Raw genomic sequence first — 24,382 nt, forward strand, 5'->3', positions numbered from 1 at the left:
TGCTGTCTGCCACTCCCGCCAAATGAACACTTTGCACACACACACAAACACACACTTACCTTATCATCGGGTGCCAGTGGTTATTACTCAGCGGCTGTCTGTGCTGATTAAAGGAGGGAACACACACCGGGATGCGAGTGACGAGAGGGAATGCTGGCGCTGCGAATCTTTCGCTTTATTCCGTTTGCACCGTCACCGCATTTATGCAATGTACAGTCGGACAAAAATGATTGGCTCAATTTTTTAAGGGCGTGTTTTGATGGGGAAACTCATTCAGCAGCTCCTCAATGTAAGATTTGCAAAATTCTGACCCGCTTGAAAAAAATTTTCTCTGGGCTTAACATGGTTGAAAACACACACACACACACACACACACACAAGATAGAATGAATTAAATGTATTAATAATTTTAGGTATAAACTCACAAAAATAGTTTTGCTGACAAAATTTGATAGACTTGTCAACCATAAGAGGAAGCAAAAATTTGGGGGTCAAAAATAGAGCGAAACAAAAAAAGTACAAATTATTTTTTTTTGTCCATTTAAGCTCCGAATCAGATTTTTTTTTATTTTTTTTGTCTACGCCATCCAATGTGACCATTTTGGAGAATTTGGTCCCCGTTCATGCAGTTTTCCCAGTTCCACCGTTCAATCGCAAATTAGCCCAACACGTCTCTCACGACAGGACCGGTCTCAAGGGACCCATGTCTGGAGTTGCGTCGGAAGTCGTCCATTTTGTTTTTGAGGCGGCCAATTTACAGCTTTACAAGCACGACTTTATAATTGCTGCCATAATTCAGTTTGGAGCATAATAATTGCGCTTGCAAAAAAAAAAAAAAAAAAAATGAAGCGAGCACATCTCCGAACATGATTTGTCGTTTTGTGCAAATTCCGACTGAACCGCATGTGGTTTCATCACTACAACCCCCCCCCCCCTTCCCCCCCACGCTCAACCTCAGCTGGGAAGAAAAATCCTTTATTATTCATAAGATGCTGATTAATGATGTCATTTAACCCGCTGTAATTAAAAAGTGGCGTTTGGCTCGGATTTCACACGCGGATTGATGAATCCAACGGAGTTCAAGGGGAAACGTGGAGATCCAAGTACAAAGTTGAATTGTGATTGAATTCCAAATTATACACGTCGCGTATGGCGCTCGTCTCGTCCCGCTAATGCTAACGCTACGTTGCCCCCATTGGGAACGTGACCACCTGGTCGATCGCCCGAGGCCACGCGCTGATCACGCGGGTCCGTCTGTGTGTTTAATTTCCGACGCTCGCTGAACTGAAGTTGTAAGTCCAAGCCCCCCCCCCCCGCCCCGCGCGACTCTCTGCGGTCCTCATTTGCCCTCCGCCCGACACGATCCATCACGCGGCGCACAAAGGGACAAAAGGAGGGGCTGCGGCGCCAAAGGCGAGCCCCTCTTGTGGGGCGGGCTGAGGTGTTACGGTGCGACGCCCCCATTCTCTGCTTTGCACAGAAGGGTTAATGACGGCGTGAATGAGCTGCTATTGTCGCGCAACAGATAGAGCGGCCATTGTGGCTGCGGGACAATGAGGCGGACTTTAAAAAAAAAAAAAAAGTTCAGGGCTTTACCTCTCACAGCTCAAAAGGAACCTATCGGCTTGTTTTGTTTTGTTTTGTTTTTTTGTTGTTTTTTTTTTTTCCCCTTCATGTGCAATGAGCTGTGGTCAGGGTTCAGTTCTGTTCAAAGGCCGCTTTTGATTGGGCGGGACTAAAAGGGGGGGAGAGGGGAGGGAGTGCGCATCCGGGCATCAATCTTTAACCTGGATGCTAACAAAAACTTCAAACAAGTGTCGATTGCTGCTTCGGAGCACCATACAACTTCCGATTACTACTTTCCTATCGGGCATTTTAAATATTATTATTTTATTATTTATTTATTTTTTTTTTTTTAAACATAATTATTTTTTTTTAGTTCTTTAAAAACAGCAAACAACCACCTGATCACTTTTTAACCTCCACCACTGCCAGTAAGCAATGCGGACCCTTCTTTTTTTTTTTTTTTTTAAGGCGTCAATTTTGAGACGCTTACCACCCTGATTTGACCGACCCGCAGCCTCGGTTGCCTGTCTGACCTCGGTTGGACACTTGCATCACGCCGCTGCGCGCTGTCAAGCCAATTGGTTCTCCCCCACTAACGTGGTGCCTAAGAAGTAGCGTTTGGTCAGCACCTTGGGGTGTTACGGCAGCACAAAAATACAAAGATGGTTGCAATTTTTTCAGCAAATAGTTTTTACAGGGGGAAAAAAAAAAATATTCGTGAATCACTACTACCCCCAAAAAAAAAATCCTCGTGTGTGTTTTACATACTTGTTGAATAAATCTGATTTTTTTTTTTTTTGGTGTTTAATATATTTATTCAAGTTTAGCAACATAACATTGAAGAAAAAAACATCTGATTCTGATTCAAATCCAATGCAGTTAATGACGCTAACTAAAGAGTTCAGATTTTCATAATCAATATAAAGCGTGATGGAAGATTCCAGATGAGGTTCGACAGGCGACTCTGTAACTAATTAACTAAGCTTAGTTTAGCATGATCATGCTAACCGGCTAAATAAGTGACTAATTGCCGCTTTTGCAAACTCATGCTAACTCATTTCCGTACGAAGAAGTGAAGTTTTGTGGGAACTTTGGCAATATCCATTCCAAAACGGACACGATTTTTATTATTGTTATTAAAGTAATAATATATTTAACCTTGTGCTCAGGAATAGCAAAAAATGTTTTTTGCGTCACAGATTTGACTCACTCGTTTAGCTTGTTGTGGTTGGGCTCGAAAAATGTCAAATATTCATCACAGCTTCAGCCCGAAGGAAAAAATTCCCCCCCCGCCCCCCACAAAAAAAGCTTTGTGTGTCCTTGTTGCCTTTTTACGATTCAAGTCCCCCACTTTCCTGCTGACACGGCGTCTGCAATCCTGCCATTTCGTTTCTAATAAGTGCAAATTGTCCCCGCCATTTTATGGCCGTGCTGAGTTTGGGTGCATTTTTTTTTTTTTTTGGTCACGAGTAAAGATTAGCACTGCGCGAAAGCTATTTAGCTAACAGGAAAGCAAAATGCAATCAAAATGCCGAGACAATCTTTAGAAACGCTCCAATACACATCTAATAACCCAACACGAATTAATGTTGACAAATTTGGTTGTCAATTAGCCATTTGGTTTAAATGAGTTGGATGAGATGGACTCCCATTTTTTATTTATTTATTTTTTTTGTGTGGGATTGCTTTCCACTCATGACTTCCCATTCCACTCTAGAATTTGAATCAATTAGTGTGTGTGTGTGTGTGTGAGCAGCAAGATTATTTGAAATAAAATAATACATGACGTTGCCGATAATACGGAAAGCAGCATTTCTACGTGCAGACGATGCCCCCGGGTCGTCCGCTTTCATCGGCACTTTCAGAGACAATGCGATTGTTTCGACGCTTTCACCGTCACCAGCGGGTCGCTTTTAATACGCAAACAGCTCCGCGGTGCCCATTCTGGCGCCGTTACGCGCTCTAATTGTGACTCCAGCTTTGGGCTTTTACAGTGAAAGTTTCCTGTCAATGGGAGTTTGCCGCCCCCCCCCCAGGCCGCCGCCCCCGCCCCCCGCGGCCAAGACAATGTGTTTTTACAGCACCTCATTAATGACAGCATGATGGCACTTTGAAAGGAAAACTGTTCAAGCTGGAAAGTTGCTTCATTTGGAGGCGATTGCTGGGGATTAAGGCACTTGTGGCCTTTATAGGCCGACACCTCCTTCTACTTTCCACCCCCACCCCCCTTCTTCTTCTTCTTCTTCTTCGTCTTACTAGCATTAGCATCCAAATGTCCCGAGTGATTTAAAGAGCTTGACGGGAGAAATAAAGTCCAATTTGCATTTGACTTGGTCTTAAGTGCAGCGGGCAGGGAGCGCCAAGCTTGAAAGGACACATCTGTTTTTGTCTTGAAAATGTTAAGTGAAAGCGAGAAGTGGCGGCTGTTAAGGTAGCCCGTCGAGAATTGTCAAATCATAAAGAATTTCTTGAATTGGTGGAAAGCTGTTTAGTTAGGAGCGTCAAATTACGGTTAGATATTGGACAATTATTTTGTGTTTAAAAATTGCCTATTAGAAAGTAAATTGTCCATTTTGGTTTTTGATTAAATTTCTTGATTTTTTTTTTTATGTTTATTTTTTTTTCAAAAGTTTCCGGTCATTATTGGAAACAAATAGTGTTTTTTTTCCTACACATTTTTAATTGCATTTTCTTGTAAAATAAGTAAATAAATCAAAACAAAAATGTTTGTAGCACTGACAGAGCGGGAAAACAATCCAGTTGTGATTTCTGTATTTTTTAATTTTTAATTTTATTTATTTATTTTTTTTAGTCGACTATCGTTGCTAAAGCCGTCCAGTTGTGAATGTCAAATAGTGCGACCATTTTGTAAGAAATTCTTTCAAAGAGTTATTATTCAGATCAATGAATTATTCAATTAATTAATTAATTTAATTATTTATTTATTTATTTTTTGCTGCAATTTTTTTAAGCAGCCTTTTCCAAGAAAATAGATGCATTATGAAACTTCAGGTGCCGCTCACATTCTTATAACATTTTGCACACATTTTTTTCTGGGAAAATGGTCCCGCTTCTAACATCAATTTGCCTGAATTTTTCTGTAAATCAACGCAAAATTTCCACGTCTAAAGTGTTAAATATAATTTTTGGTCTGATTTCTCACTCAATTTCATTGACCACTTCATTACGTGTAAATCACCAAATAGAAACACACCCATCAGCCAAATTTGCCTCGATTGTGCCCACACAATGGCAAATTTCTTTGAAGTGGGCGAGTTTTGCCGTCCAAACAGAGTATGGAGACCTCCCCCATTGTGTCGTGTCGTGGAGGTCACGACTCGTGGAAGTGAAGCCCAGCTGGTATCTTCTTGACCAGATGAGAACGGAACGGGGGCCGCAACTGCTGCTGTGCTGCTCCACCTGCCGCCCCCGCAACGCCGCCCCGGGGGTGCCCGGGAGCCCCCGCCGGGCGGCGTCACGGCAACCTACCGACTTGGGCCAAGCTGTCACATGTCAGCACATGTTGGCAGCTTCATTAGCATATAAAGAGACGAGGGATACAGCATCATCCGGAATGGTAGGGCGGCACCCCTGAGATCTTCCAAAATGACTCTCGGGCACCGTGCGATCGTCTCTGGCAAATTGAGACGGGCCCTCTCGGAAGGATGAAATAGGAACTTTGGGATTGTTTAGGATAGACCCAGATTATCGGAAGAGGAACGATATTGTTCGACCATCCAGCAAAGCTGAGACGGGACTTTTGTGATGCTTTTGAGGATAGACCCGGTATCAAATCCATTCTGTTCCGACGACCGGAATCTCAATTTCAGATTTTCATCTTTCTACCTAAGTTTCCGCTATTCCACCCTACTTAGCAACCCCCCCCTCCTCCGCCGGTTTACAGTTTAACGACATTCACCAGAGGGTCAGAGGTCAACCAGTGGGTGGTCAATGGATCCATTCCGATCACGGTTTTGCAAATAAAAGGCGACATCATTAAAAGCTAGTCGCCAAGAAGCTCGTTGACGTCTGCTGTTTGTCAGATGGTACTACGAGGTACTAGTTTTAGTTCCAGCCGCTGGTCGTCGAGCAGATTTGTCTAAATCGAAGAAAAATAAATGTGAGCGTTCCCCAACACCGCTATCCTCATTTGCCTTTCCGACGTTGACCAATTACGCTTTCATTGACCGTCCGATGGCATCTTTTGTCTCGCTTCGGGGTTCTAATGATTTTTTTGAAATGAGAAGAAAATGGAACAATGGCGCCACGCTTACTTGCAAATGAGGTGCGGGGATGTGACGTCCGGCTGCGTCCGCGTTGATTGCGCCCCGGGCTAATGACGTTAATCTGTTATTGACCGGAACTTGTCGGGAGTCTCCGTAACAGTTTATCCTGCCCAAACTTGATTAGCGCCGTCTGGTTTGGGGACCCTTTTTTTTTTTAATTTTTTTTTTTTAATTTATTTTTTTTTTATTTTAGGCAACCTGCGCAAATTCAGCCTGTTATGATTTTTTTTTTGGCATTCCCTTTATGTGTGTGATTCCATCATAGCTAGAAATATTTAAATAAATATTCTTTAAACATTATTATAATAATGTGACTTCCGAATTCGGCCAATCAACAAGTAACATATTGAAAATATTTCCGTTCAGTTCAGGTGACTCTTTTGTCTAAATGAAATGCCTGAACTCACTTCAACGAAGTTCCTTGGCACACAAATGCCACTAGATGGCAGTAAAGCATTACTTTTATCTTGAGTATATTGCCAGGGTAATATTTTTATTCCTTTGGCCTCAGCATTAAAATGGTGAAGACGTTTTAATGGAGGTTTAGCGAAAGGAGAAGGAAAGAAAATGACTTGAGGTGCCGTGTGAGTGAATTTCTTAAATTTCAGAAATGAATTTTTTCGTTTTGCTCACTGGACAGCAATGACTCCAACTTCAATTATTAGCGTTGTCTTTGCGTCGCAGACGATTTTTCTTGACGCGCTGGAATGCGAAAGTAACACTTGTAAAAATCATAGCTCAAGAGGAGGAAGTTTCCAGATGTTTTAGCGCTTGTCAGCTCCACTTTTCCCCTCTCCAGGTGCCGTCCAGATGCGGGGTTACGCCATCTCAACTCGAGGTGACTTACGACGCGTCGTTAAAAAAAAAAAAAAATCGAAAGAAGAAAAACACCTCGCAGAAGGAGTCCAATAAGGTGGACTTCCTTTCAGCGTTGCACTAATGTTGTGGCAGCTCGTTGCGGAGGGAGTTGACACATTAGCCCGGCGGGAGGTGGGGGGGGGGGTTCTGCGGTCAGGGTACGGGGTGTCGCCACGCGTTCTGTTCTGGATCAGCGCGAGCGCAAAGTGGCAGCTTGGGGTCACGCCGGGCCTTTGACTTATTGCCAGCTGCCAAACTACGGCGAATTTCCTCTTCCCAAGCGTTCCAAAATCATGCAGTCAGTGTGGATTTTTCCACAAGATCCAGCAGATGGCGCTGCATTCGCCTTGACGTTTTTTTCCTCAAATGTAACCGAGGCTTCCAAGGTCGTCCACTCTGACATGCCTCATAGAAATAACGTCTCTCTAATGGACTGGGGGGCCAACTATATTAGGTTGCCTCAGGAACACCCCCCCCCTCCTCCTCCCCACCGTCTCCCACCTCCAATTCTTTAAACACCAGCCATAAAAGTCCCTGAACCGTACAGGAATATGTCGACCATATGGCCTTTCGGTGTGTGCACGTGATTTACTGCCGTGAGTGCAACAGTGTTTTGAAGGCGTCGTGCTAAGTGGCTAATGTCTCCGCTGAAGGACCGCCATCAAGATGACAAACCATCCACTTTCTTTCCGTCTTTTAATTAAAACAGTAAACGCTCATTAAAGCAGTTAAGCCATGCTGTGTGCTTTGACGCCGGCAGCTTTCGCGTTGATTCCTCGCAAGAGAGGATAAATCATGCGGGGGGGGGGGGGGTAGAAATGAGCGAGCCAATGAACTGACTGACAAATAATTGACATTTTTATTTTATTTTTTTTTTAAATAATTAATAACCCTAACATGAAGCAGTTTCAGATAACAAACTAGCTAATTGATGTTCAGAAACTTAAGAACTGGCACTCTTGGCTTGAGTAACACTGCACTGAGGTCTTCCAATAACTAATTAATATCCTGAACATTAAGCAGTCTCAATGTGGGCAAACTACGGCCCGGGGGCCACATGCGGCCCGTTAAACGTTTTAATCCGGCCCGTCGAACGTGGGAAAAAAATGAAATGAATAAATAATATGTCATTTTCTAAATACTGTGGTTTTTCAATTATATATGCTGCTTCACCATCATCTAATCATGTAACGATGTCAATATTTCAGACTGACGTCGTGAGCTCGACAGCGGTCAAAAGTTGTTTGACGCGCTCGCGTTGATGGATGGCTGAGCGCGCGGCCTCGACGACTTCGGCGGCGGGGGTCTCGACCTTGCAAGGGCCGCCAGCAAGGTAGGCATTGGAACTGTCATCTGTGTACGCTAAATGAATTTGTTTATGTCGTTAGGGAGGGAATTTTGACCCTCTGTGGCATGCGTGGTCGCTCCAAAATATCAGTGCGCTAATGTGCTAAAGGCGAAAATGAGCTCACATTACACAAATGAGCCGCGCCCGGAGGCTCTTCCAGCGGCGGCGCTGGCAAGCAGATGGTGGCGAGACCCCCAAACCTCTCCTATCGTGTGCCATTTGCATTTCATGAGCCTTAATTGAGTCTGCTGACCGCACCCCACTCCCGCTCAAAGACCCCCGTCCACGGGCTGAACTAATTTGTACCCCCTACATACTTCACTTGGAAGGGAAAATTGTCATATTCAATCTGAAATTTCAATTTGGCAAACTTTAGCTTTGCTGCAAAAAAAAAATAAAAAATAACCAAAAGTTATAAATAGAACACTCATGTAAAATATGAAAAGGGGCTGGAAAATGAATACATTTTATAAATCAATTTATTTTTATTTTTCAGGGCCTTTTTTGTATTATTTTTATTTATTTTTTAATTAACCGGAAATATTTTGCCAAAATTGCTTTTCCTCACCTGCACAACCATATTTGTGAAAAAAAAAAAAAAATTAATTTCTATCATTATTAATGACAAGGCATGACCGTGACACTGGTACCAAATGAGACTTGAGTAGCAGATGACGACCAGAAGCACATCCAGACCAGACTAATCAATCACGTGTCAAGTTAATGATGTGGGCACAATGGAGTGAGGCAAAAAAAAAAATGATGCTCGCATCCCTCAGGGGACTCTTTCATCCTCCCCATTTGTGTGAATTGAGCTGTAATAACGGCAGTTATCCACACGAGGGCACTGCGCGTTAGGCATATCGTGTTGTGTGCACTCTGTTGCACTAAGCAGCTACAGCCACCAGGTGGCAATGTTGCACAGGGTTTAATTTTTTTTCCACTGACGAGCTGCCATGCTGTCAGTATTTTTTTCATTCAAATATGTAATTTGTCATAAAAAATTCACATGGGCCACTGAAATATTTGAAAGAAGCAAAAAGATGTTTTTGGTGGTCAGAGAGGTCCTCTTTATTGGTTAAGCTATAAGTCACAGTTAGCTTTGGTAACACGGCGAACGCTACACACGCGTGTAAACATGAGACAAAATACACGCACACACAGAGCACACGCGGCAAAATGGCCGGGCAGTCGTCATCAGAGCGCGAGGTCTCTTCTAACTGGACCCACACTGGACATGACACAATAGATGCAAGATGGCTGCCGCTTAGTGCTTGATAGTGCTGGCAGCTTTGTTGCACAGTTTATGATCAGATCACAGATTAATACAATGAAAATGGTTCAAAATTAGCTTTTATTTTCACGTTTGCAGCCCTCGTAGTGTAGTGGCGTGTGTGTGAAATCTGTTTATTCCCGCATGCATCAAGTAATTAGTGCGACTTCAGTCCCTTTTCTCTGCGGAATACGTGAGCGCTAGCTAGCTAATCATGACTTTTCATGTTCAATGGAGTTAAGGCGTGTGCATGTTTTTTGCGACGCGCAACTTTACTACACGATGTTGTCATTGTGCGGTGGAGTTCAAGTATGCGTGCGGCCGCGTGGCGCTCGTCTTTGCCAACTTGGCCTCGTTTGCGTCTAATTTGCATATGTGGTTAACAGTCATAAATACAAAGTGGTATAGCCGCTCTTGAAAAAAAGAACCAAAACAAAAACAGGCAACGAATGAGAAGAAAGCTGCGAAGCGCAAGCCGCAGAGTATATCATGTGACTGGATTGTACTACTCTAGCTAATACTGATAGTCCAAATGCCTGAATGGATTGAAATCCGACGTCCACCGACCGACCCACGGGTGGCGTGATGGAAGAGGAATGATAAATGTTTATAATAGAATAATAGCACCATATTTTGTTTTTGTCGAAAAAAAAAATATAAAAAGCTCACACGTAGAAAAAAAAAAAAAAAAAGGACCAGTTCTATCGCTTATTGTTGTTGTATCCTGGCTTGCTTACCACTCTTCTTTTCAAGCTAAACACACACAAAACAACTGGCTAATGGTTCTAGTTTGTTTTAAACATGCACTTTGGTTAATGTACTCGTCTGTTAATCCTTTGGCAAATGAACAAACAACAAAAATCAGACAAACAAACGCGGAGGCACTTAAGCTAACCTAGCTCACGTGACAGAGCAACACAAAAACTATGTACACGTATGTAAAAGTGTTACATTATAAATAGGTTTTAAACCATAGATACTATATACATCTTGAAACGGACACGCGGTCGGTTTGCTCGGGGGCGTCGGCAGGTGGTAGCATAGCTGGGGGGGGGGAGATGACGTCAGCGTGGTGGTGGGGATGGTGACGCTCATTCTCGCTTCCTCAAGATGACATAGATGAGGCCGCTGATCAGCGCCAAGGGGAAGGCCACCCACGCCAGGATGTAGGAGAAACCAAACTTGTCCGTCTCAGGCACCCACTCTGGACTCATCACCGTGTAGATGATGGCGCCGCTCATCACAAACAAACCTGGAAAACGTAGACAAAATGATGAAAAAAAAGAATTGACAGGCAGTTTGGGTTAAAACCCACCTGACGAGGTATTTCTGGACTGAAGCAGACTTAATGTAGGACAAGACACGGCTAAACCTAGGTCAACCGCCAGAACTGAACTATACCTGGGACATCATTCGGATGACACCACCCAGTTTGTGCTGTCTGCAAAGGGGGTGACATGGTAAACCCCTACGAAAGAAGGTGGGTGGACTCATCACCTGAGGGCGAGTCCAAAACTTTGAGGCCAGCTCCAGGACATGGTACATAGCCTCAGGCTAAGTCAGAATCCCAACCATGCAGGTGCACCATTTTGGGGTCTCTATCCAGACTGTGCAGTCAACGCCAGTTGAAAGACTCAACTGGCGAGGCTCTCCAATAGATGTCACCATGGACGACTCCCTGACAAGGTATTCTGGGCATGTCCAAATAAGAATAGACCATCAGACAGATCCCAGACTTGACGTGGGACCTAGGTCTAAATTCAGAACCCCCCATAATCAAGTCACACTTTTGTGGTGCACAAAGGGTATGTCTTGAAAAGCTCCTAAGAAAGCAATTGGAGTGTCTAGAGAGTGTCTCTGTCCCTGAGATTCTCCCTGTATGCCTTCCTGATGGTGTGTTCTGAGCATGTCCAGCTGGGACTAGACCCTGGGCAGACCGATGCGTCGCAGTACCGAGGTTAAAAGTCTGAACCCCCACCAAGTTAATGGAGACAGACATTTTGTAAACACCCAGGGAAGCAGCCAGATGATCTAAGCTCTCCCTTGGATGCCTCCCTCACAAGGTGTTTTGGGCAGGCCCAGTTAGGACCGAACCAGGCTACGTAGTCTACAAGGTCGCAGACTTGGCAAGCGCTTACAAAAGCAGTAAGATGGTCTCTGATCTCGCTTAGATTCCTCCTCCCGATGAGGGATTCAGGGTATGTCCAACCGGGACAAGACCCCGGGAGAACACCTAGGACACCATGCCAGAATTGGACAGAAGACTCCCTCGTTCTGTGTTAGCATCTATTATCCTACAAAAGCGATTTAGCTAAATTGGGTTGTCTCGCCTTTGCGATATGTCCTCATTTTGTCAGAAGCACTGTAGAATCAAAGACAACCCAAATTGGCTGTTCTTTGTATTTGATTACTGGTCGTGTAGAGGTGGTGTACTCACTGGCAAGGATCTGGAAGGTTCCGGTGATAAAGAAGCGTCCGCCCTTCTGCAGCGTAAAGAGCTGGCAGAAGAAGAGGATGAGGGCCAGGCAGCTGAAGATGATGGACAGGATCATAAGGGCCTGGACCGCCTGGATCCACTCTGGGCATAAAAAAAGCAAGAGGAGACATAATCAATAACAGGCCAGTCACCGGAGACGGCAGCGGAATAAACGGCCGTCATTAAAGCCGTAACGAGGGCGGCGAGCAAACAACGCTGCAGAAGCCGTCCGGAGCATGTTTACTTCAGGGAGCTTGTAATGGATCCATAACGACGCTAGTAGCATGGGTAACTTGTTCTTTGAGCCCCGCCCCCCCCCCTTAACCTCTCCGCTACATCCATCCCTTGCATCAGGACCGGCGACTAAACATCGATCCAGACACGCTGAGAACTCCAAGGCCAAAACGTTGGAGTCCATTAACCTATTAACTGCCCGGGATGCTCGGAATTCCCCAGACTTCCAGATGGGCCGCAACATTTTCGGTGACCGTATGTTGGATCAACTACCACCCGCGTAGAAATTCAAATCAAATCAAATTAGGCTCTACAATGACAATGTTTTGCTTTTACTTTCTAAACAAAGCTTGCCGTGTTTATCAGTGCGTGTTCACGTGTGTGTGTGTGTGTGTGTGTGTGGCGGACCGCTTCCTGTCGAGCGAGATGGATGAGATAAGCGAGGAAAGTCGACACGCTCGCTCTATTAGTGGCGCATCGGCCATCTCGCCAAAATGCAGCCGCCACGGGATTTTGTTTTGTTTTTTTTTTTTTTGCAAATGTTACATAATCCCGCAGGCTGATAAAATGATAGCTGGGCGGAATGTTCCGTCCGTTGGCCTTTAAATACGGATGCTACGCCGGGCGGCGAGCCTTTTTCCTTCCTCGGCTGTCAACACGGGACGTTTCCCCTCCCGGTGTCATAAAAACACACAAATCAATCATGTCGCTGAGCATCACTTCAATGCCAAACAGGAAACTAACAGTTGATAGCATATTTTTTGTCACTATGCTAGGTGGCTACGTGTTAGCACAACTGTTGCATATTTTAAAAGCTTGTAACAATCTGTCAGCGATGTATAATGACAGGTTCTGATTTTTTTTTTTTTTTAAATTTGAACATCCACCTGAAACTGCACCTCTTTTGGCGTATTATAGCCATCAGGAGATTTTCCCGTTTTTTGTCACGGCGCTAGCTGTTAGCATTGCTAACGTCTGTTTATGTGAATTTGACCTTCCCGACTGAATTCGGTGAAGTAATTTGTTTTGGGTGAAAGAGTGCTGTGTTTAGAAAAAGAAAGCCGCAGTACGTGAACGCAGCCCCCGTCCAACCTTTGCGGCCCCTTCACTGCCTACGTCTTGTCTCCGTGGCGACGACAAACGGAAAAAATTAGCTCGCTTTGTAGTTTGTAGTGTAAAAAAAAGATTATGATGACTCGGCAGGTAATCATGCCTCATGGCCACGCCCTGCACCCCTGAGACCCCTGCCCTGGCTGGCCCTCTATCTTCCTGTCTTCTGCCACATGCACACACACACACACACACACACGCACGCCTGCTTAAATAAACACAGTGCGTCATGGGGCCTCGTGAAAGCAAGTCAAACAAACTACCTGACAAAACACACGGCCTGGCCTGGACTGGCCAACTCGGCCCATTCTGAACCGGTGACATCACTGGCATTAAAACCAAACACACACACACACACGAAGAAAATGTGCTGCACGATCTAAAGTTGGCACAAAATAACCTCCGCTCAAATCTTCTCACACACTCATGCTATATAAATCTCTTAAAGAGCGCAGCTGCTGCCTCCCTAAATTGTCCTGCTGGACGCTGCAAGCTAAGATGGGACACCGTGCTCTGACACTGGGCGTGACCCGTCATCAGCATGAGCGCCACACACACACACAGGCATGCTTTAAATATTCCTCCGCAACCCCACCCACACGCACACGCATCCCAAATGACCGGTCACTATGCTGTTTCTGCACACGGGACCTCAATATGGACATCACGCCACCGACTATTTATACAAGCCACGGCCGTTCCGACGGCGCATGGCGCATTCCCTCCCTTAGATGGCGCCAGAGGGGCAACCCCGACACGCCCTCATAATCGGCAAGTCACCCTGCACTATCCTCCATAGCAGGATACGATGCCACGTACTCCATCATATCATCGCTGATCATCTTTCTAAGAAGAATTCAAATAATCTCATCGAGGAGGGGGTTACAAATTATCGCGATAATCCACAGCACTGTCACTTTTTAATAAGAAAGATCATCCCATAGCAAAAGCGTCCATCGGAATATAAATCTCACCGTCGGACATCAAGCTCGTCCACTCCTTTTTTTTTTTTTTTTTGCTGCTGATCATCATTCTAATCATGTTATTTTGCTGTTGCGTCATTTGATTTTTCCCTTTTTTAACTCATTCACTGCCATTGATGGCGAGAGAAGCCAAAAAGTACATTGAATTGGTTATCAGTTTCAATTATCATGTCATTGCATAAGGTCTTCCTCGCACTGGCACTATTTTGCTACTGGCGGTTATCGTATTGATAAATTCATCATTGCACCGATAATGACTTATGTTAATATTAGCAATGCATTTAGCATGATAATGCTGAAAACGGGGGTCCCCCATTGCACTCCCACTACCATACCAATCTTCAATGATATTGATGATCACGTTCCGAATGTCAACAATCATAATGACATTGCATAAATCCTTCACAGTGGTGTCGTGATGATCAGCAACCGCACTAATATTGTCAAAAGCAATCAAATATTATGGCAATTGTGTTATTGGACCGCTGCCACCATTCATCAACAATAATGATCATCAAATTGATAATCATTGTCACTACTCATTCCAATAATCATTTCGGTGTCGTCGGCTCGACGCCCCCCCCCCCCGTTGCACCGGGGCTGGTTTGCTTTCACAACTCCTGATTATTAATCCTCATAGTAATTCGTAGTCTAAAAACGAAGAGGACTCTGACCTCCAGTGGAGGCGCCGTCGCAACGGTAGCCTCCATTGATGATGGAACAGTTGGTCCACAGGTCCGAGGTGCCGATGTCACTCGAGGTCCACACCTGAAAAAAAAATTTAAAAAAATAAATAAATAAATCAGAAAGTCACGTGACGCATTTGTTGTTTACATTCCCACCACGCCATTAAAAAAAAAAAATAATAATAATAAAATGGGCATAAGCGGAACTCACGCTGACTATGGTGGAGACGAAGAGGAGCACCAGAGCGGCGACGTGCAGGAGAACGATGCCCAGGAGAAGCAGCAGCATCTTTGCGAGAGAAGAGTCTGGAGCAAGATGAAGAAGAAAGAGGAGGAAGAAGAGGAATCAGAACGTGTGTGTGTGTGTGTGCGTGCGTGGGTGTGTGCATGCGTGTGTGCGCGCGCACGCCCGCGGGACATGGGTGTGTCACTGCAGCAAGCTCCGGACAAGCGCTCCCACTTTTCACGCACCGAAAGCAACAACGGCGCATCAAGTGTCACCTTTAACGAGCCATTACGCGCTCAACGTCACATGCAACCTTTTTTTTTAAATCACTCAGCACCCATAAGTCAGCTTAAAGCACAAAGTCCACTCCCAGTGCACTTTTTCAAATAAATAAAGCAAGTTGGACTTACTTGGAGAAGCGAGCGCGTATGCACGGCTGGGAAGGGGGGGAAAAAAAGCGTAAATCAGTTATTTTGTGGGTGTCCAAACAAGGAGCCTGAGTAGAAGGAGCAAGTGTTGTCCTCAAGCGGCTGTGTGTGACGGAGAGCTGACAGCGGGCCGCCTCTTATAAAGTGTCTCATTATGGAAGAGACAAAACCCGCCCCGGCGGTCCGGCCCACCTCCGCATATAGACACACGCTGCGTAAAGGCGCGCCGTTGCCATGGTAACCAGCTCGGTGTGTACGTGTAATCACTGTTTTGCTAGTAGTAACAGACGTATCCTTTCCAGGACACTCTTGAACTTTTTTTTATTTTTTTTATTTAAAAGGAATAAGAGGAAATGCCTTTTTTACAATTTGTAATTTTGCTTTGATAGTCGTTTTTCTGCATCTTTTTTTTTTGTGTGCTATTATATTTTCACCAAAATACACCACATTATTCCTTTTTTTTAATAGCTTTTGAAGTTCTTTGAATTTTTCATTTTCTATTCCATTTCGAAGTAAATTTACGTGGAGTGGTGGTCGAAGGTTGAGGGTTCGATTCTGTGGCCATGTTGAAGTGCCCTTGAGCAGTGTATTGATGCCAATTGCTGCCGATGCTGGATCATTCGAAGGCGAATGAGGAAGCAATGTCAAAGCAAAGGTTAAAATAAAAAAAAATTAAAAAAAAAGGAATTTACTTTTTGTAGCTGGTTGAAAAAAAATCCACCGTCTGTCACTATTTATTTATTTAGTTTAATTAAATATGAGACAAGTAGTAACAATTCTAATAGTTTTTAATTTTGTATTAATTTTTTAAGTTATTGTTTTTTTCAGTTAGACAAAAATAAAATACAATTATGGGGAATTTTTAAATTTTTGTCAAAATCCCTTAAAATTATTTTTATACACTTTTCGTCTTGCATCTCAATCGATTTTTAAGAAACCACCATGTCTGAGGAAAAACAACCAATGAGAAACTGCAGGTGTGACAGATGAAGGGTCAATTTTCCTTGCACTCGTGAGCACACCCCTCCATTGCTGCCTTCTACCTGTGGGCTTCAGGAGGTTTGCTGAACCTACTGCAGAAAATCCAGTGCATTGTTGGTACAGTGAATGTTTTGTTTACATAAGTGAGGGGCGTGGCTTATGTCAGAAAACTGGAGGGGGAGGACAGTGAAACGAGCCTAGATTAAAGTCTTGCAAGTAAATTTAAAATTGCAATCTGAATTGTACTGAAAGTGTGATTTTTAACATTATTATTTATTTTATTTTATGAGGCGTATTACAACGCAACATCACTGCCTTTCGTATCATCTCCCTGGTGCACCACGCAAACAGGTTGCCATGACCACGATGTAAGATTGCAAGTATAGTATGATTCCGGCCAGTCATGGGGGGGCTCGTTCCCATTGTCGCTGCTTGTGGTTTCCATGGCAACGGGGAAACATAAACATCAAGGGCTCGTGTCATGAGCCCGCTGACTCACGGCCCATGTGAACGAACGTGCTACGCTAAGCTAGCATCTGCGTCGGGCTCTCCCCTCCGTTTGATATGACTCATTCGTCTTGTAGCCGCCCTGCGCGTGAGCGTGTGTAAAAATATCCACCGGCGTTGCTCATAGCGATGCAACGAGTGGAATTCCAGGAAATGTGCAAGGAGCGGTCAAAGCCGTAAATATTCCCAAATATTTGCTGTCGAGGATCCTCGGCCGGCAGAGTTCCTCATAAAGACAGGAAGTGGTGCGTGTGCGCCATGGCGCGCGCTTCCTGTCGCTACTGGTCACTCCAAACACACCCACCTCTCATTTTAGCCACGAAGACGTGTCGACGTCTACTCTCTTCACCGCACTTGTCAAGATGGAGGCGAGCACGAGTCTTAAAGTGGCCGCCGACGGAGTGCTTAGCAACGCCTGAGATAGGCCCGGTGACGACGACGGGAGAGTGGCGAGAGAGCGAGCGAGCGTGCTTCCTCCCGGCAGTAAAACACGCGCCACTGCCGCCTCTCGTTAAATGTTTTCCATGCCTTATATGTGCATGTTTGCGCAGACACGACAGTGGACGTGGACGGTCCTTGCTACTAGAGAGCTGCACACATTCGAGGGATGTATTAGGATATTCTTAAATTTTTTGGGGGCCAAGGTGATTATGGGGACGCCCCGAGGGGCTAGCCCACGGGTGGCGGGGTGGCATGTGAGAGACTCGGCTACTTCATTCACACATTATTTTTTTCATTTATTTATTTATTTTAATTCATTTGTTGCTTTCTGTTAGCACATGACCAATTGTGTCAAATAATTTACCGTTAAGTCCACAAAATGGAGCCAACCAGTCGCTACCTTTTTAGCATTGACGCTAAGTAAACCAATATTACGTTCTTACCGCACGGCCAGTTAATTATTCATAAGATCGCACCTAAAATATTGGACATACTTGGCGAGCCATCTTGACCGTCTTAAATTCAAAATGATTCGAGTTATCAATTGATATATCCTTAGAAATCAGGAGAGTTTTTGCTTTGGCACGAAGCGTAAGTCTAGCCTGCGTCGTGGTCCAGCTAGGAAATTGAGATGTTGCGGACAACAGATGGGCTTGTTTGTTTTGACCTGTTGTCACATTTTAATCAGACCGGACCAAATGCAACGAGCACAGATGCGCCAAACACCGTGATCACCTTGTCTTTTTCTCAACACCTTTTAATAAATCACACCCAAGTTTTATGGCAAATGGCCAAAATGAAGCTAAAATGGCAACTACGCTAACTATGCTAGCGCACAGTGAAACTATGCGAGCGCTAACCGAGCACAACTTAAAGATGGAATCTCAAATGTTTTGAAATTAGTCTCCGACTGAATACTTGGATCAAATTTGCTAAACCTCTTAAACACTTGAATCACTTTTGGAAGAAGCTCAAATGAAACCAAAATGGCCGCTTCCAACCCAAATGGTCTTTTCAGGCATTGGCTCTTCAGACTTGTTTGTAGGCCTCCTCGTCATGTTGGAAATGAATTTAAATAAAAGTCAGCCTATCTGGAATGAGGAAACACGAACACGTTTTGTCTTCTTGCCGTTGGCAAGTGAAACCGCAGGGTGCTTATCTTCCCGTCTTAAGGCTTCCTCTCCTCGTCTGCTTTTTTTTCAGAAACGCTCGGCGGTCTCTCGAGAGGGGCTCCTTCCACGCCGTGGCAGCGCTCCAACAGCCACAGGAAGTTCCCATGAACGTTCCCAACGCTTGCCGCGAGTCTGACGTGAACCACCACGGATGTCCTTGTCGCACGCTAGCGGTGCGCTAACGGTGGGTATTCGCCCGTTGCCGTCCACATCACACAAGAAATCACGCAAGCTTGTAAGATGACAATTTTACATTGAGTCCGATTATTAATTTCAAAATCGTACTTTTTTTTTTGTTGCATTGATATTTTTTTGGGCAAACTAGCGACTGCGTATCGACATCTTATTTTGCGATCATTTGACGAGGCTAATCCTTCACAATCAGCGAATCTGACATGAATCATTTTTTCTTTTGATTTATTTATTTGTATTTTTTTATTTTTCGGGTCGTCAAGGCTCCATTTGTAATAGCAGCGGGATAAAGTCCAACCAGGCGACTGATTCTCTCTCCCTCTCGAGTCTCCCCTGCCGTCGGAATGTAACGATGCAAAATAACACGCGGTCGTTAAAAATAACCCGCCAATATGTTTGGAGCGTCGCAAAGATTCCAGCGTACATTCCGCATGTACGGGGGAAGGGAGGCCCTGGTCGGGTGGGGGCGTCAAAGAGGGGCGCCTATTTGCGTCCCTCTTAAAAGAAGACCGAAAAAAAAAAAGAAAACAGTTCTCATTCCTTTCTCTTTGAATTCTCCGTGAATTCTTGTACGTTTTGCGAGGTCAGAGAAAGTTCAACTAAGCGCGACTTTGTTGACCGGCTCCTTTTTGAGCGAGATGTTTTTAGGCTCTTTGGGTTGTGGGGCAAATATTTGTACGGTAGCTCTGGATTGCAGTGATAGGCTGTGTTTCAGTCCACAAGTCTTTTTTTTTTTTTTTCAATTATTTTTTTAAAATTTATTTTTAAAAATCTTTTGGGAGGTATATTTCAATTAATTCTGACTCTTTGTGGTTTTATAGCATGAATTGCTTGTGCGCATCTATTTTGGAAATGAATTGTGCTCCTGACTTGGTTAGCATTATGGCATCGACAGGCCTTCCCCAAAGATCCTTTTTTTTTTTTATCAGCTCGGCTCTGGAATGTTCTTGGGTGTGCACGTGCGCACCTCTCTATCAAACACACACGCGTTGAGGACGCTATGTGGCTCCCGGTGTTGAGTCCAACGCAACGCAACGCTGTTTGCACAGCACAGTAACATTGAGGCTGTAAAATATTACACCCAAAGCAAAGTGCAAGTGAGACACACACACTCAGAAATACAATGGCAGCACACACACACACACGCACGCACTCGCCGTTTTATCAGCGCAGTCACTCCCTCCGGTGTTACAAATGGCAAAAATTCCACTGCAATCACGCCCGTTTAGATTTGTGCCTGCTCATTTATTGATTTTTTTTTTTTTTTTTTTTTTTTTAAGCATTAGTATGCTGCCACCGTCCGCAAAGCCGACCTCGCACTCGCGGCAACTCGATCACAGCGTCGGTCGGGCCTCAGCGGCCGGCATGGCGTGGACTGCTGTGCTGAGTCATCGTTAAGCCGCTGATAAAGATTGCAAATTACTGTATGTGTGTGCGTGTGTGTGCGTGTGTGTGTGTGTGTGTGTGTGTGCGCGTATATATATTTCTATATATATGCCCATCTACCTCGACCATGAGGTGACACTCGGGTCAGATTAAGATGACAAATGTGAAAGACTGGTCACTGTGTGTGTGTGTGTTTCTACACATATGATGAACGTGCATTTGGATACGTTTGCAGTCGCCAAAATAGATGGGCATCTCTAGAAGTTACTGAGTTACACATCAATGCGTAGACTCCGCCATGGCGGCGGCGTTTCTAGTCGCAATGCAACAAACGGCAAATTGCGTGCCTTGAGTGCAGCGTTTGTGCGGTGAATTTTAATCCGTAATGTGTGCAAGTTGCCTTTTGCCACTGTGACAACAAAAGATGAAAGCGTTTCAATGATGAATACATTTTTTGGGGTTTATTTTTAAATGAGGTATTTATTCACTTTATTTATATTTTTATGGTGAAGTGAAGTGGTTCTAAATGCAATGTGTGCAAGTTACGAGGGGAATTCGTGCTTACGTTTGTTTTCCTTGGGAGCGTCGGGTTGTTGGTTGCCATGGCAACGACAGTTGCTGAAAGCGGCTGTTATCAAATCAGTTTTGATTCGGCAGTAAACCAAAACACAATTTAAGTAAAGAGCAGAAACACACAGCAAAATGTTACGCCACGTGTTATTAACTTGTAATAACACATTCACCTCCCACGCCCTTGTAATTCCCTCCAAACTAATATTGTTCAAGTGTAGCCGGTGAGTCGCGGCACACTGGGGAAGGTCTTGCGTATGCTCATGCATTTCTCCTGGTCCAAGAAGAGCGAGTTGGCCTTGATAGAGAGGTCGTGCTCCAGCGTGACTTTGGTCCTCAGCAGAGACCGCAGGCTGCCCTCGGCCTCCAGCAGCCTCTCCTGCAGCTTGCGGATGGTGTCCTCGATCTCCCGGACCTCCTCCACTAGCCTGGGCACGTGTTGCAATATGGCTTGATTCCACCCCCCCCCCAAAAAAAAAAAATAAAAAAATCTGAGCGCCGTCATACCTGTGATGTGGGTTATCCCTGCAGAGCTCCACGTTGGGCCGACGGGTGCGCTCCTCCAGTCTGGTCTGGGCCACCTTCAGCGGGCTCTCTTTGTCCCGCAGGGCCTTCTTCAAGGACTCTATGAGCATCTCCGTTTGGAAGATCTCCTGCAGGGTCTGCGTGAGGCCGACGTAATGAGATTAAGCAGGGAACAACAAAGCGCCCCCAAAAAGGCACTTGGATGTGTTCGGATTTCCTAATTGGTGACAATGTGCTTAATGGTGTACCCTGTTTGGCTGCTTTTCTAATACGAAGACACGTTTGGCTTTTCAAATTGTCTTGAGTTCAGTTTTTTTTAAATCTGAAAGCTCATTTAAAATATTGATTGTATGAGAGCATTACATCAGCGCGTCATTGGTGTAAATAATTAAACATTCAAAAATAAATGTATAGTAATATTCCAAAAATTTTAATCCCACTTTAAGATTATTAAATCTTTATTTGATTAGCCTCAAGTGAATGGTAAAATGTTCATCTCACTAAGAAAAAAGAATAATGGCGAATATGTAATTTTGTTTCTAAAAATTATTGTAGTTTTAATTAAAAAATTATGATTTTTTTTTTTTTATCATTTATCGACCTGGACTATAAACATATGCAGTGTACTGAATATCTTAGGTCCCTCTTAAATTTAAATTTAAATTAAAAAAATAAATGAATAAAATAAATACATCATGTATTTCCAACATTGCATTGATTTTTTTTTTTTAATTTTTTTTTTTTTTTATAAGAGAAGCAAATCTGCCTCACCGTTCTGGAGTTTGAAGTTTTTATGAAGTAGCTGTGTTTGCATGGACTTTTCCCTCGTAAAACTTTGGTTGTTGTTGTTGGCCGATATGTCGCAGTCCACGATTTGTGATGCCTAAACACCTTTGACGGGTGATTTCTAAAAGGCTTTGAGTGTCGAAGCGGAACCCTCCTCAATGACCCGACCAATATCGTGACGATGTGGACCTTGGCGAGGTGCGCCTGTAGGCTGTTGCGGGCGTCGGCCGTCTGTGCCACGCGGCTGGTGAAGGACACGTTGACGTTGTTGAACTGGCTCCACATCTCGCCGGAAGCGACGCTGAGCAGCGCCTCGATCTCGTCGCGCAGTTTGCGCGAGGCGGCGCGCCGGCCCTGCGAGCGCAGCACGTTGTCGTCGGTGAACTTGGACCACGATTCCGGCAGCGAGACCCTGGGTGCGAATAGTGGGAATTGGCGATCTCGGAAAAAAAAAAAATAATATATCGGTTCGGATCGATCGGCGCTCACGAGGAGTCGAGTCGTTCGATGCCGCGGAAGAAGCCGATGCCGTCCGACGTGTTCCTCAGGTGATGGCAGCGGTCGTCTATCCTCTGCGCCGTCACTTTGTCACTCAGGTCTCGTTCCAGCTCGTGCTGCGCCGCGCGGTTCCACCTGTTTAGAAAATATCGAGACAAATTGATGCGATCGCGCTTCCGTCGCGCGGTGAGACTCACGCCAGCTGGGCTTTGGCTCGTTCCAGATGTTGCCTCATCTTCGTCTGACACGACTTTATGACCTCCACTTCCTGTTTGAATCCACACTTCAGTCATTTCAAATTTTTATATGATTCATTTCCATCTTGCACCTTGATCAAGTCCTTCTCGACGTCGTCGTGGACCAAGTCGATGGCCATGCGCTTCTCTCGGTGGTACAGGCATTCCTGGGACACCTGGTGAAAGGACACCTTAATGCTAACGGCTAACGTTCTGCTCGGGTTTCAGCGATATGTAAATATTGCGCATTGTAGGCAAAAAAAACAAAACACGAATCATATCGTGTGGCTTGCTTTAAAGTGTGTCCAAAGACGGACCAAAAATAGAACAACCCCAAAAAAGGGACTCTTAATTCGTCTCAGGTCGTTGTAGAAGTTAGCTTCGTGCTAAAAACTAGCAGCTATTGCAGTGCGAATATATCACAATTTTTAATTTTTTTTTAAATTTAAATGCAGCGAAGCCGTCATTTAAATTCTGGATTCCTACAATTGTGTCAGTCCAGGTGGACGCTTGTTGACAAGTTAGCATGTCTTAATGCTCATGGCTAATAGTGTATATGCTAATACATCAATATCGTACGTACTGGGTATAAAATATGATTAAGGTCATAGGTTACTGGAAAAACAGGCGGACAGTTTTTGACTCCCGCGGTCCTCATCATGAGTCGTTTGCGCAAGATAATTTTGTATCGTGCAGTCGAGCTTTTCAGTTCGCGCGAGGCGTAATCGGATCTCGGACGTCGTCGACCCTCACCTGAAGCGGCCGCTCGGTTTCAGCCATAGCCCTCTCCAGCCGCCGCTTGACCTCGGCCAGCGCCGCCGTCTCTCCCGCCACGTTGTCCACCTCGTGGCTCAGCTCCGAGCGCCAGAAGGCGATGTCGTTGAGGCGCTCGCCGATGTCCTTGCTGGTGATTTCCTGCGTGCGGCGCGTCAGTTGCTCCTTGTCTTGGATCAGGCGCATTGTGTCGCGCCGGAGCCGCTCGGCGCTGTTGCGAGACGCCTCCGACTGGCGGTAGTTGCCCTGGTTGGATTTGAACCAGTCGTCGGGTGTGTAACGGGTGCTCAGCGTGCTCCGGCCGGATGGGTGGGACATGAGATCCGGGATGCCTCGTTGCGAGGTGGGGATGGTGGCGTCGTTCTTGTAGTAGCTGCTGGTTCTCCACCGGTTGGCGCTGTGGCTGGCGGGCTGCGCGTTTTGGTAGCTGGATGCCACGGTGGAGATGGCGGGCAGGAAGTAGCCGGTCTTGGGTCGACCGTACGTCAACTCCATGCCTAACAATCGACTCTTACCCGTCTTCCCTTCGCGCTACAACCCGACGCTTGCCTTTCTCTGTGCCGCTCACCTGCAAATGAGCTCAAGTCCCTCCGCAAGGTGACGGCACATGCATAATACATCGGCGCCTTCCAAGTGTGCACGTCATTCATTGGCCCGGCCGGCCCACGGCAGCGCCAAGCGGCCCTGTCCAAGATTTCTGTTGACACAATGCTGGTTGCCGCGGGTTACCGCCGCCCTCCCCAGCGGGCTGCGTTCATGCTGAGCAGGTGCTTTTACGTTGTCAATAAAAGAAGCCGAGTGTAAAATGACACAACGTTGCACTCGGAAAAGCCGCACAAT

The 24,382-nt window shown here is 45.2% G+C and overlaps 2 protein-coding genes across 2 annotated transcripts; both read right to left on the reverse strand.

Annotated features, from left to right (window-relative positions):
* Positions 1–9,395: 9,395 nt before the first annotated feature.
* pmp22b (peripheral myelin protein 22b) lies at positions 9,396–15,606 on the reverse strand. Its single transcript, XM_088285310.1, has 5 exons — positions 15,457–15,606; positions 15,032–15,126; positions 14,809–14,902; positions 11,769–11,909; positions 9,396–10,583 (listed from the first exon to the last, which is right to left on the reverse strand). The coding sequence occupies exons 2-5, from the start codon at positions 15,107–15,109 to the stop codon at positions 10,423–10,425; spliced, it is 474 nt and encodes a 157-aa protein (XP_088141436.1). The 5' UTR covers positions 15,110–15,126; positions 15,457–15,606; the 3' UTR covers positions 9,396–10,422.
* Positions 15,607–20,902: 5,296 nt separating this feature from the next.
* On the reverse strand, positions 20,903–24,045 carry tekt3 (tektin 3). Its single transcript, XM_088284963.1, has 7 exons — positions 23,522–24,045; positions 22,861–22,944; positions 22,730–22,800; positions 22,524–22,667; positions 22,224–22,446; positions 21,231–21,385; positions 20,903–21,151 (listed from the first exon to the last, which is right to left on the reverse strand). The coding sequence occupies exons 1-7, from the start codon at positions 24,035–24,037 to the stop codon at positions 20,935–20,937; spliced, it is 1,410 nt and encodes a 469-aa protein (XP_088141089.1). The 5' UTR covers positions 24,038–24,045; the 3' UTR covers positions 20,903–20,934.
* Positions 24,046–24,382: the final 337 nt, after the last annotated feature.

This window comes from Idiotropiscis lumnitzeri, chromosome 20 (assembly GCF_059441095.1).
Source record: "Idiotropiscis lumnitzeri isolate Australia: NSW breed Sydney's pygmy pipehorse chromosome 20, RoL_Ilum_1.0, whole genome shotgun sequence".
Lineage (NCBI taxonomy): Eukaryota > Metazoa > Chordata > Actinopteri > Syngnathiformes > Syngnathidae > Idiotropiscis > Idiotropiscis lumnitzeri.

What these genes read in the sequence shown, in the direction of transcription:
- pmp22b (XM_088285310.1), bottom strand. Translation starts at nt 15,109, where the DNA reads ATGCTGCTGCTTCTCCTGGGCATCGTTCTCCTGCACGTCGCCGCTCTG. An exon ending in TCGTCTCCACCATAGTCAGC is followed by an intron (nt 14,903 to 15,031) that starts GTGAGTTCCGCT and finishes TTTTTTTTTCAG; the next exon opens with GTGTGGACCTCGAGTGACAT. An exon ending in AACCTTCCAGATCCTTGCCA is followed by an intron (nt 10,584 to 11,768) that starts GTGAGTACACCA and finishes TACGTTTTCCAG; the next exon opens with GTTTGTTTGTGATGAGCGGC.
- tekt3 (XM_088284963.1), bottom strand. Translation starts at nt 24,037, where the DNA reads ATGGAGTTGACGTACGGTCGACCCAAGACCGGCTACTTCCTGCCCGCC. An exon ending in ATCGAACGACTCGACTCCTC is followed by an intron (nt 22,447 to 22,523) that starts GTGAGCGCCGAT and finishes ATTCGCACCCAG; the next exon opens with GGTCTCGCTGCCGGAATCGT. An exon ending in AGGGATAACCCACATCACAG is followed by an intron (nt 21,152 to 21,230) that starts GTATGACGGCGC and finishes ACACGTGCCCAG; the next exon opens with GCTAGTGGAGGAGGTCCGGG.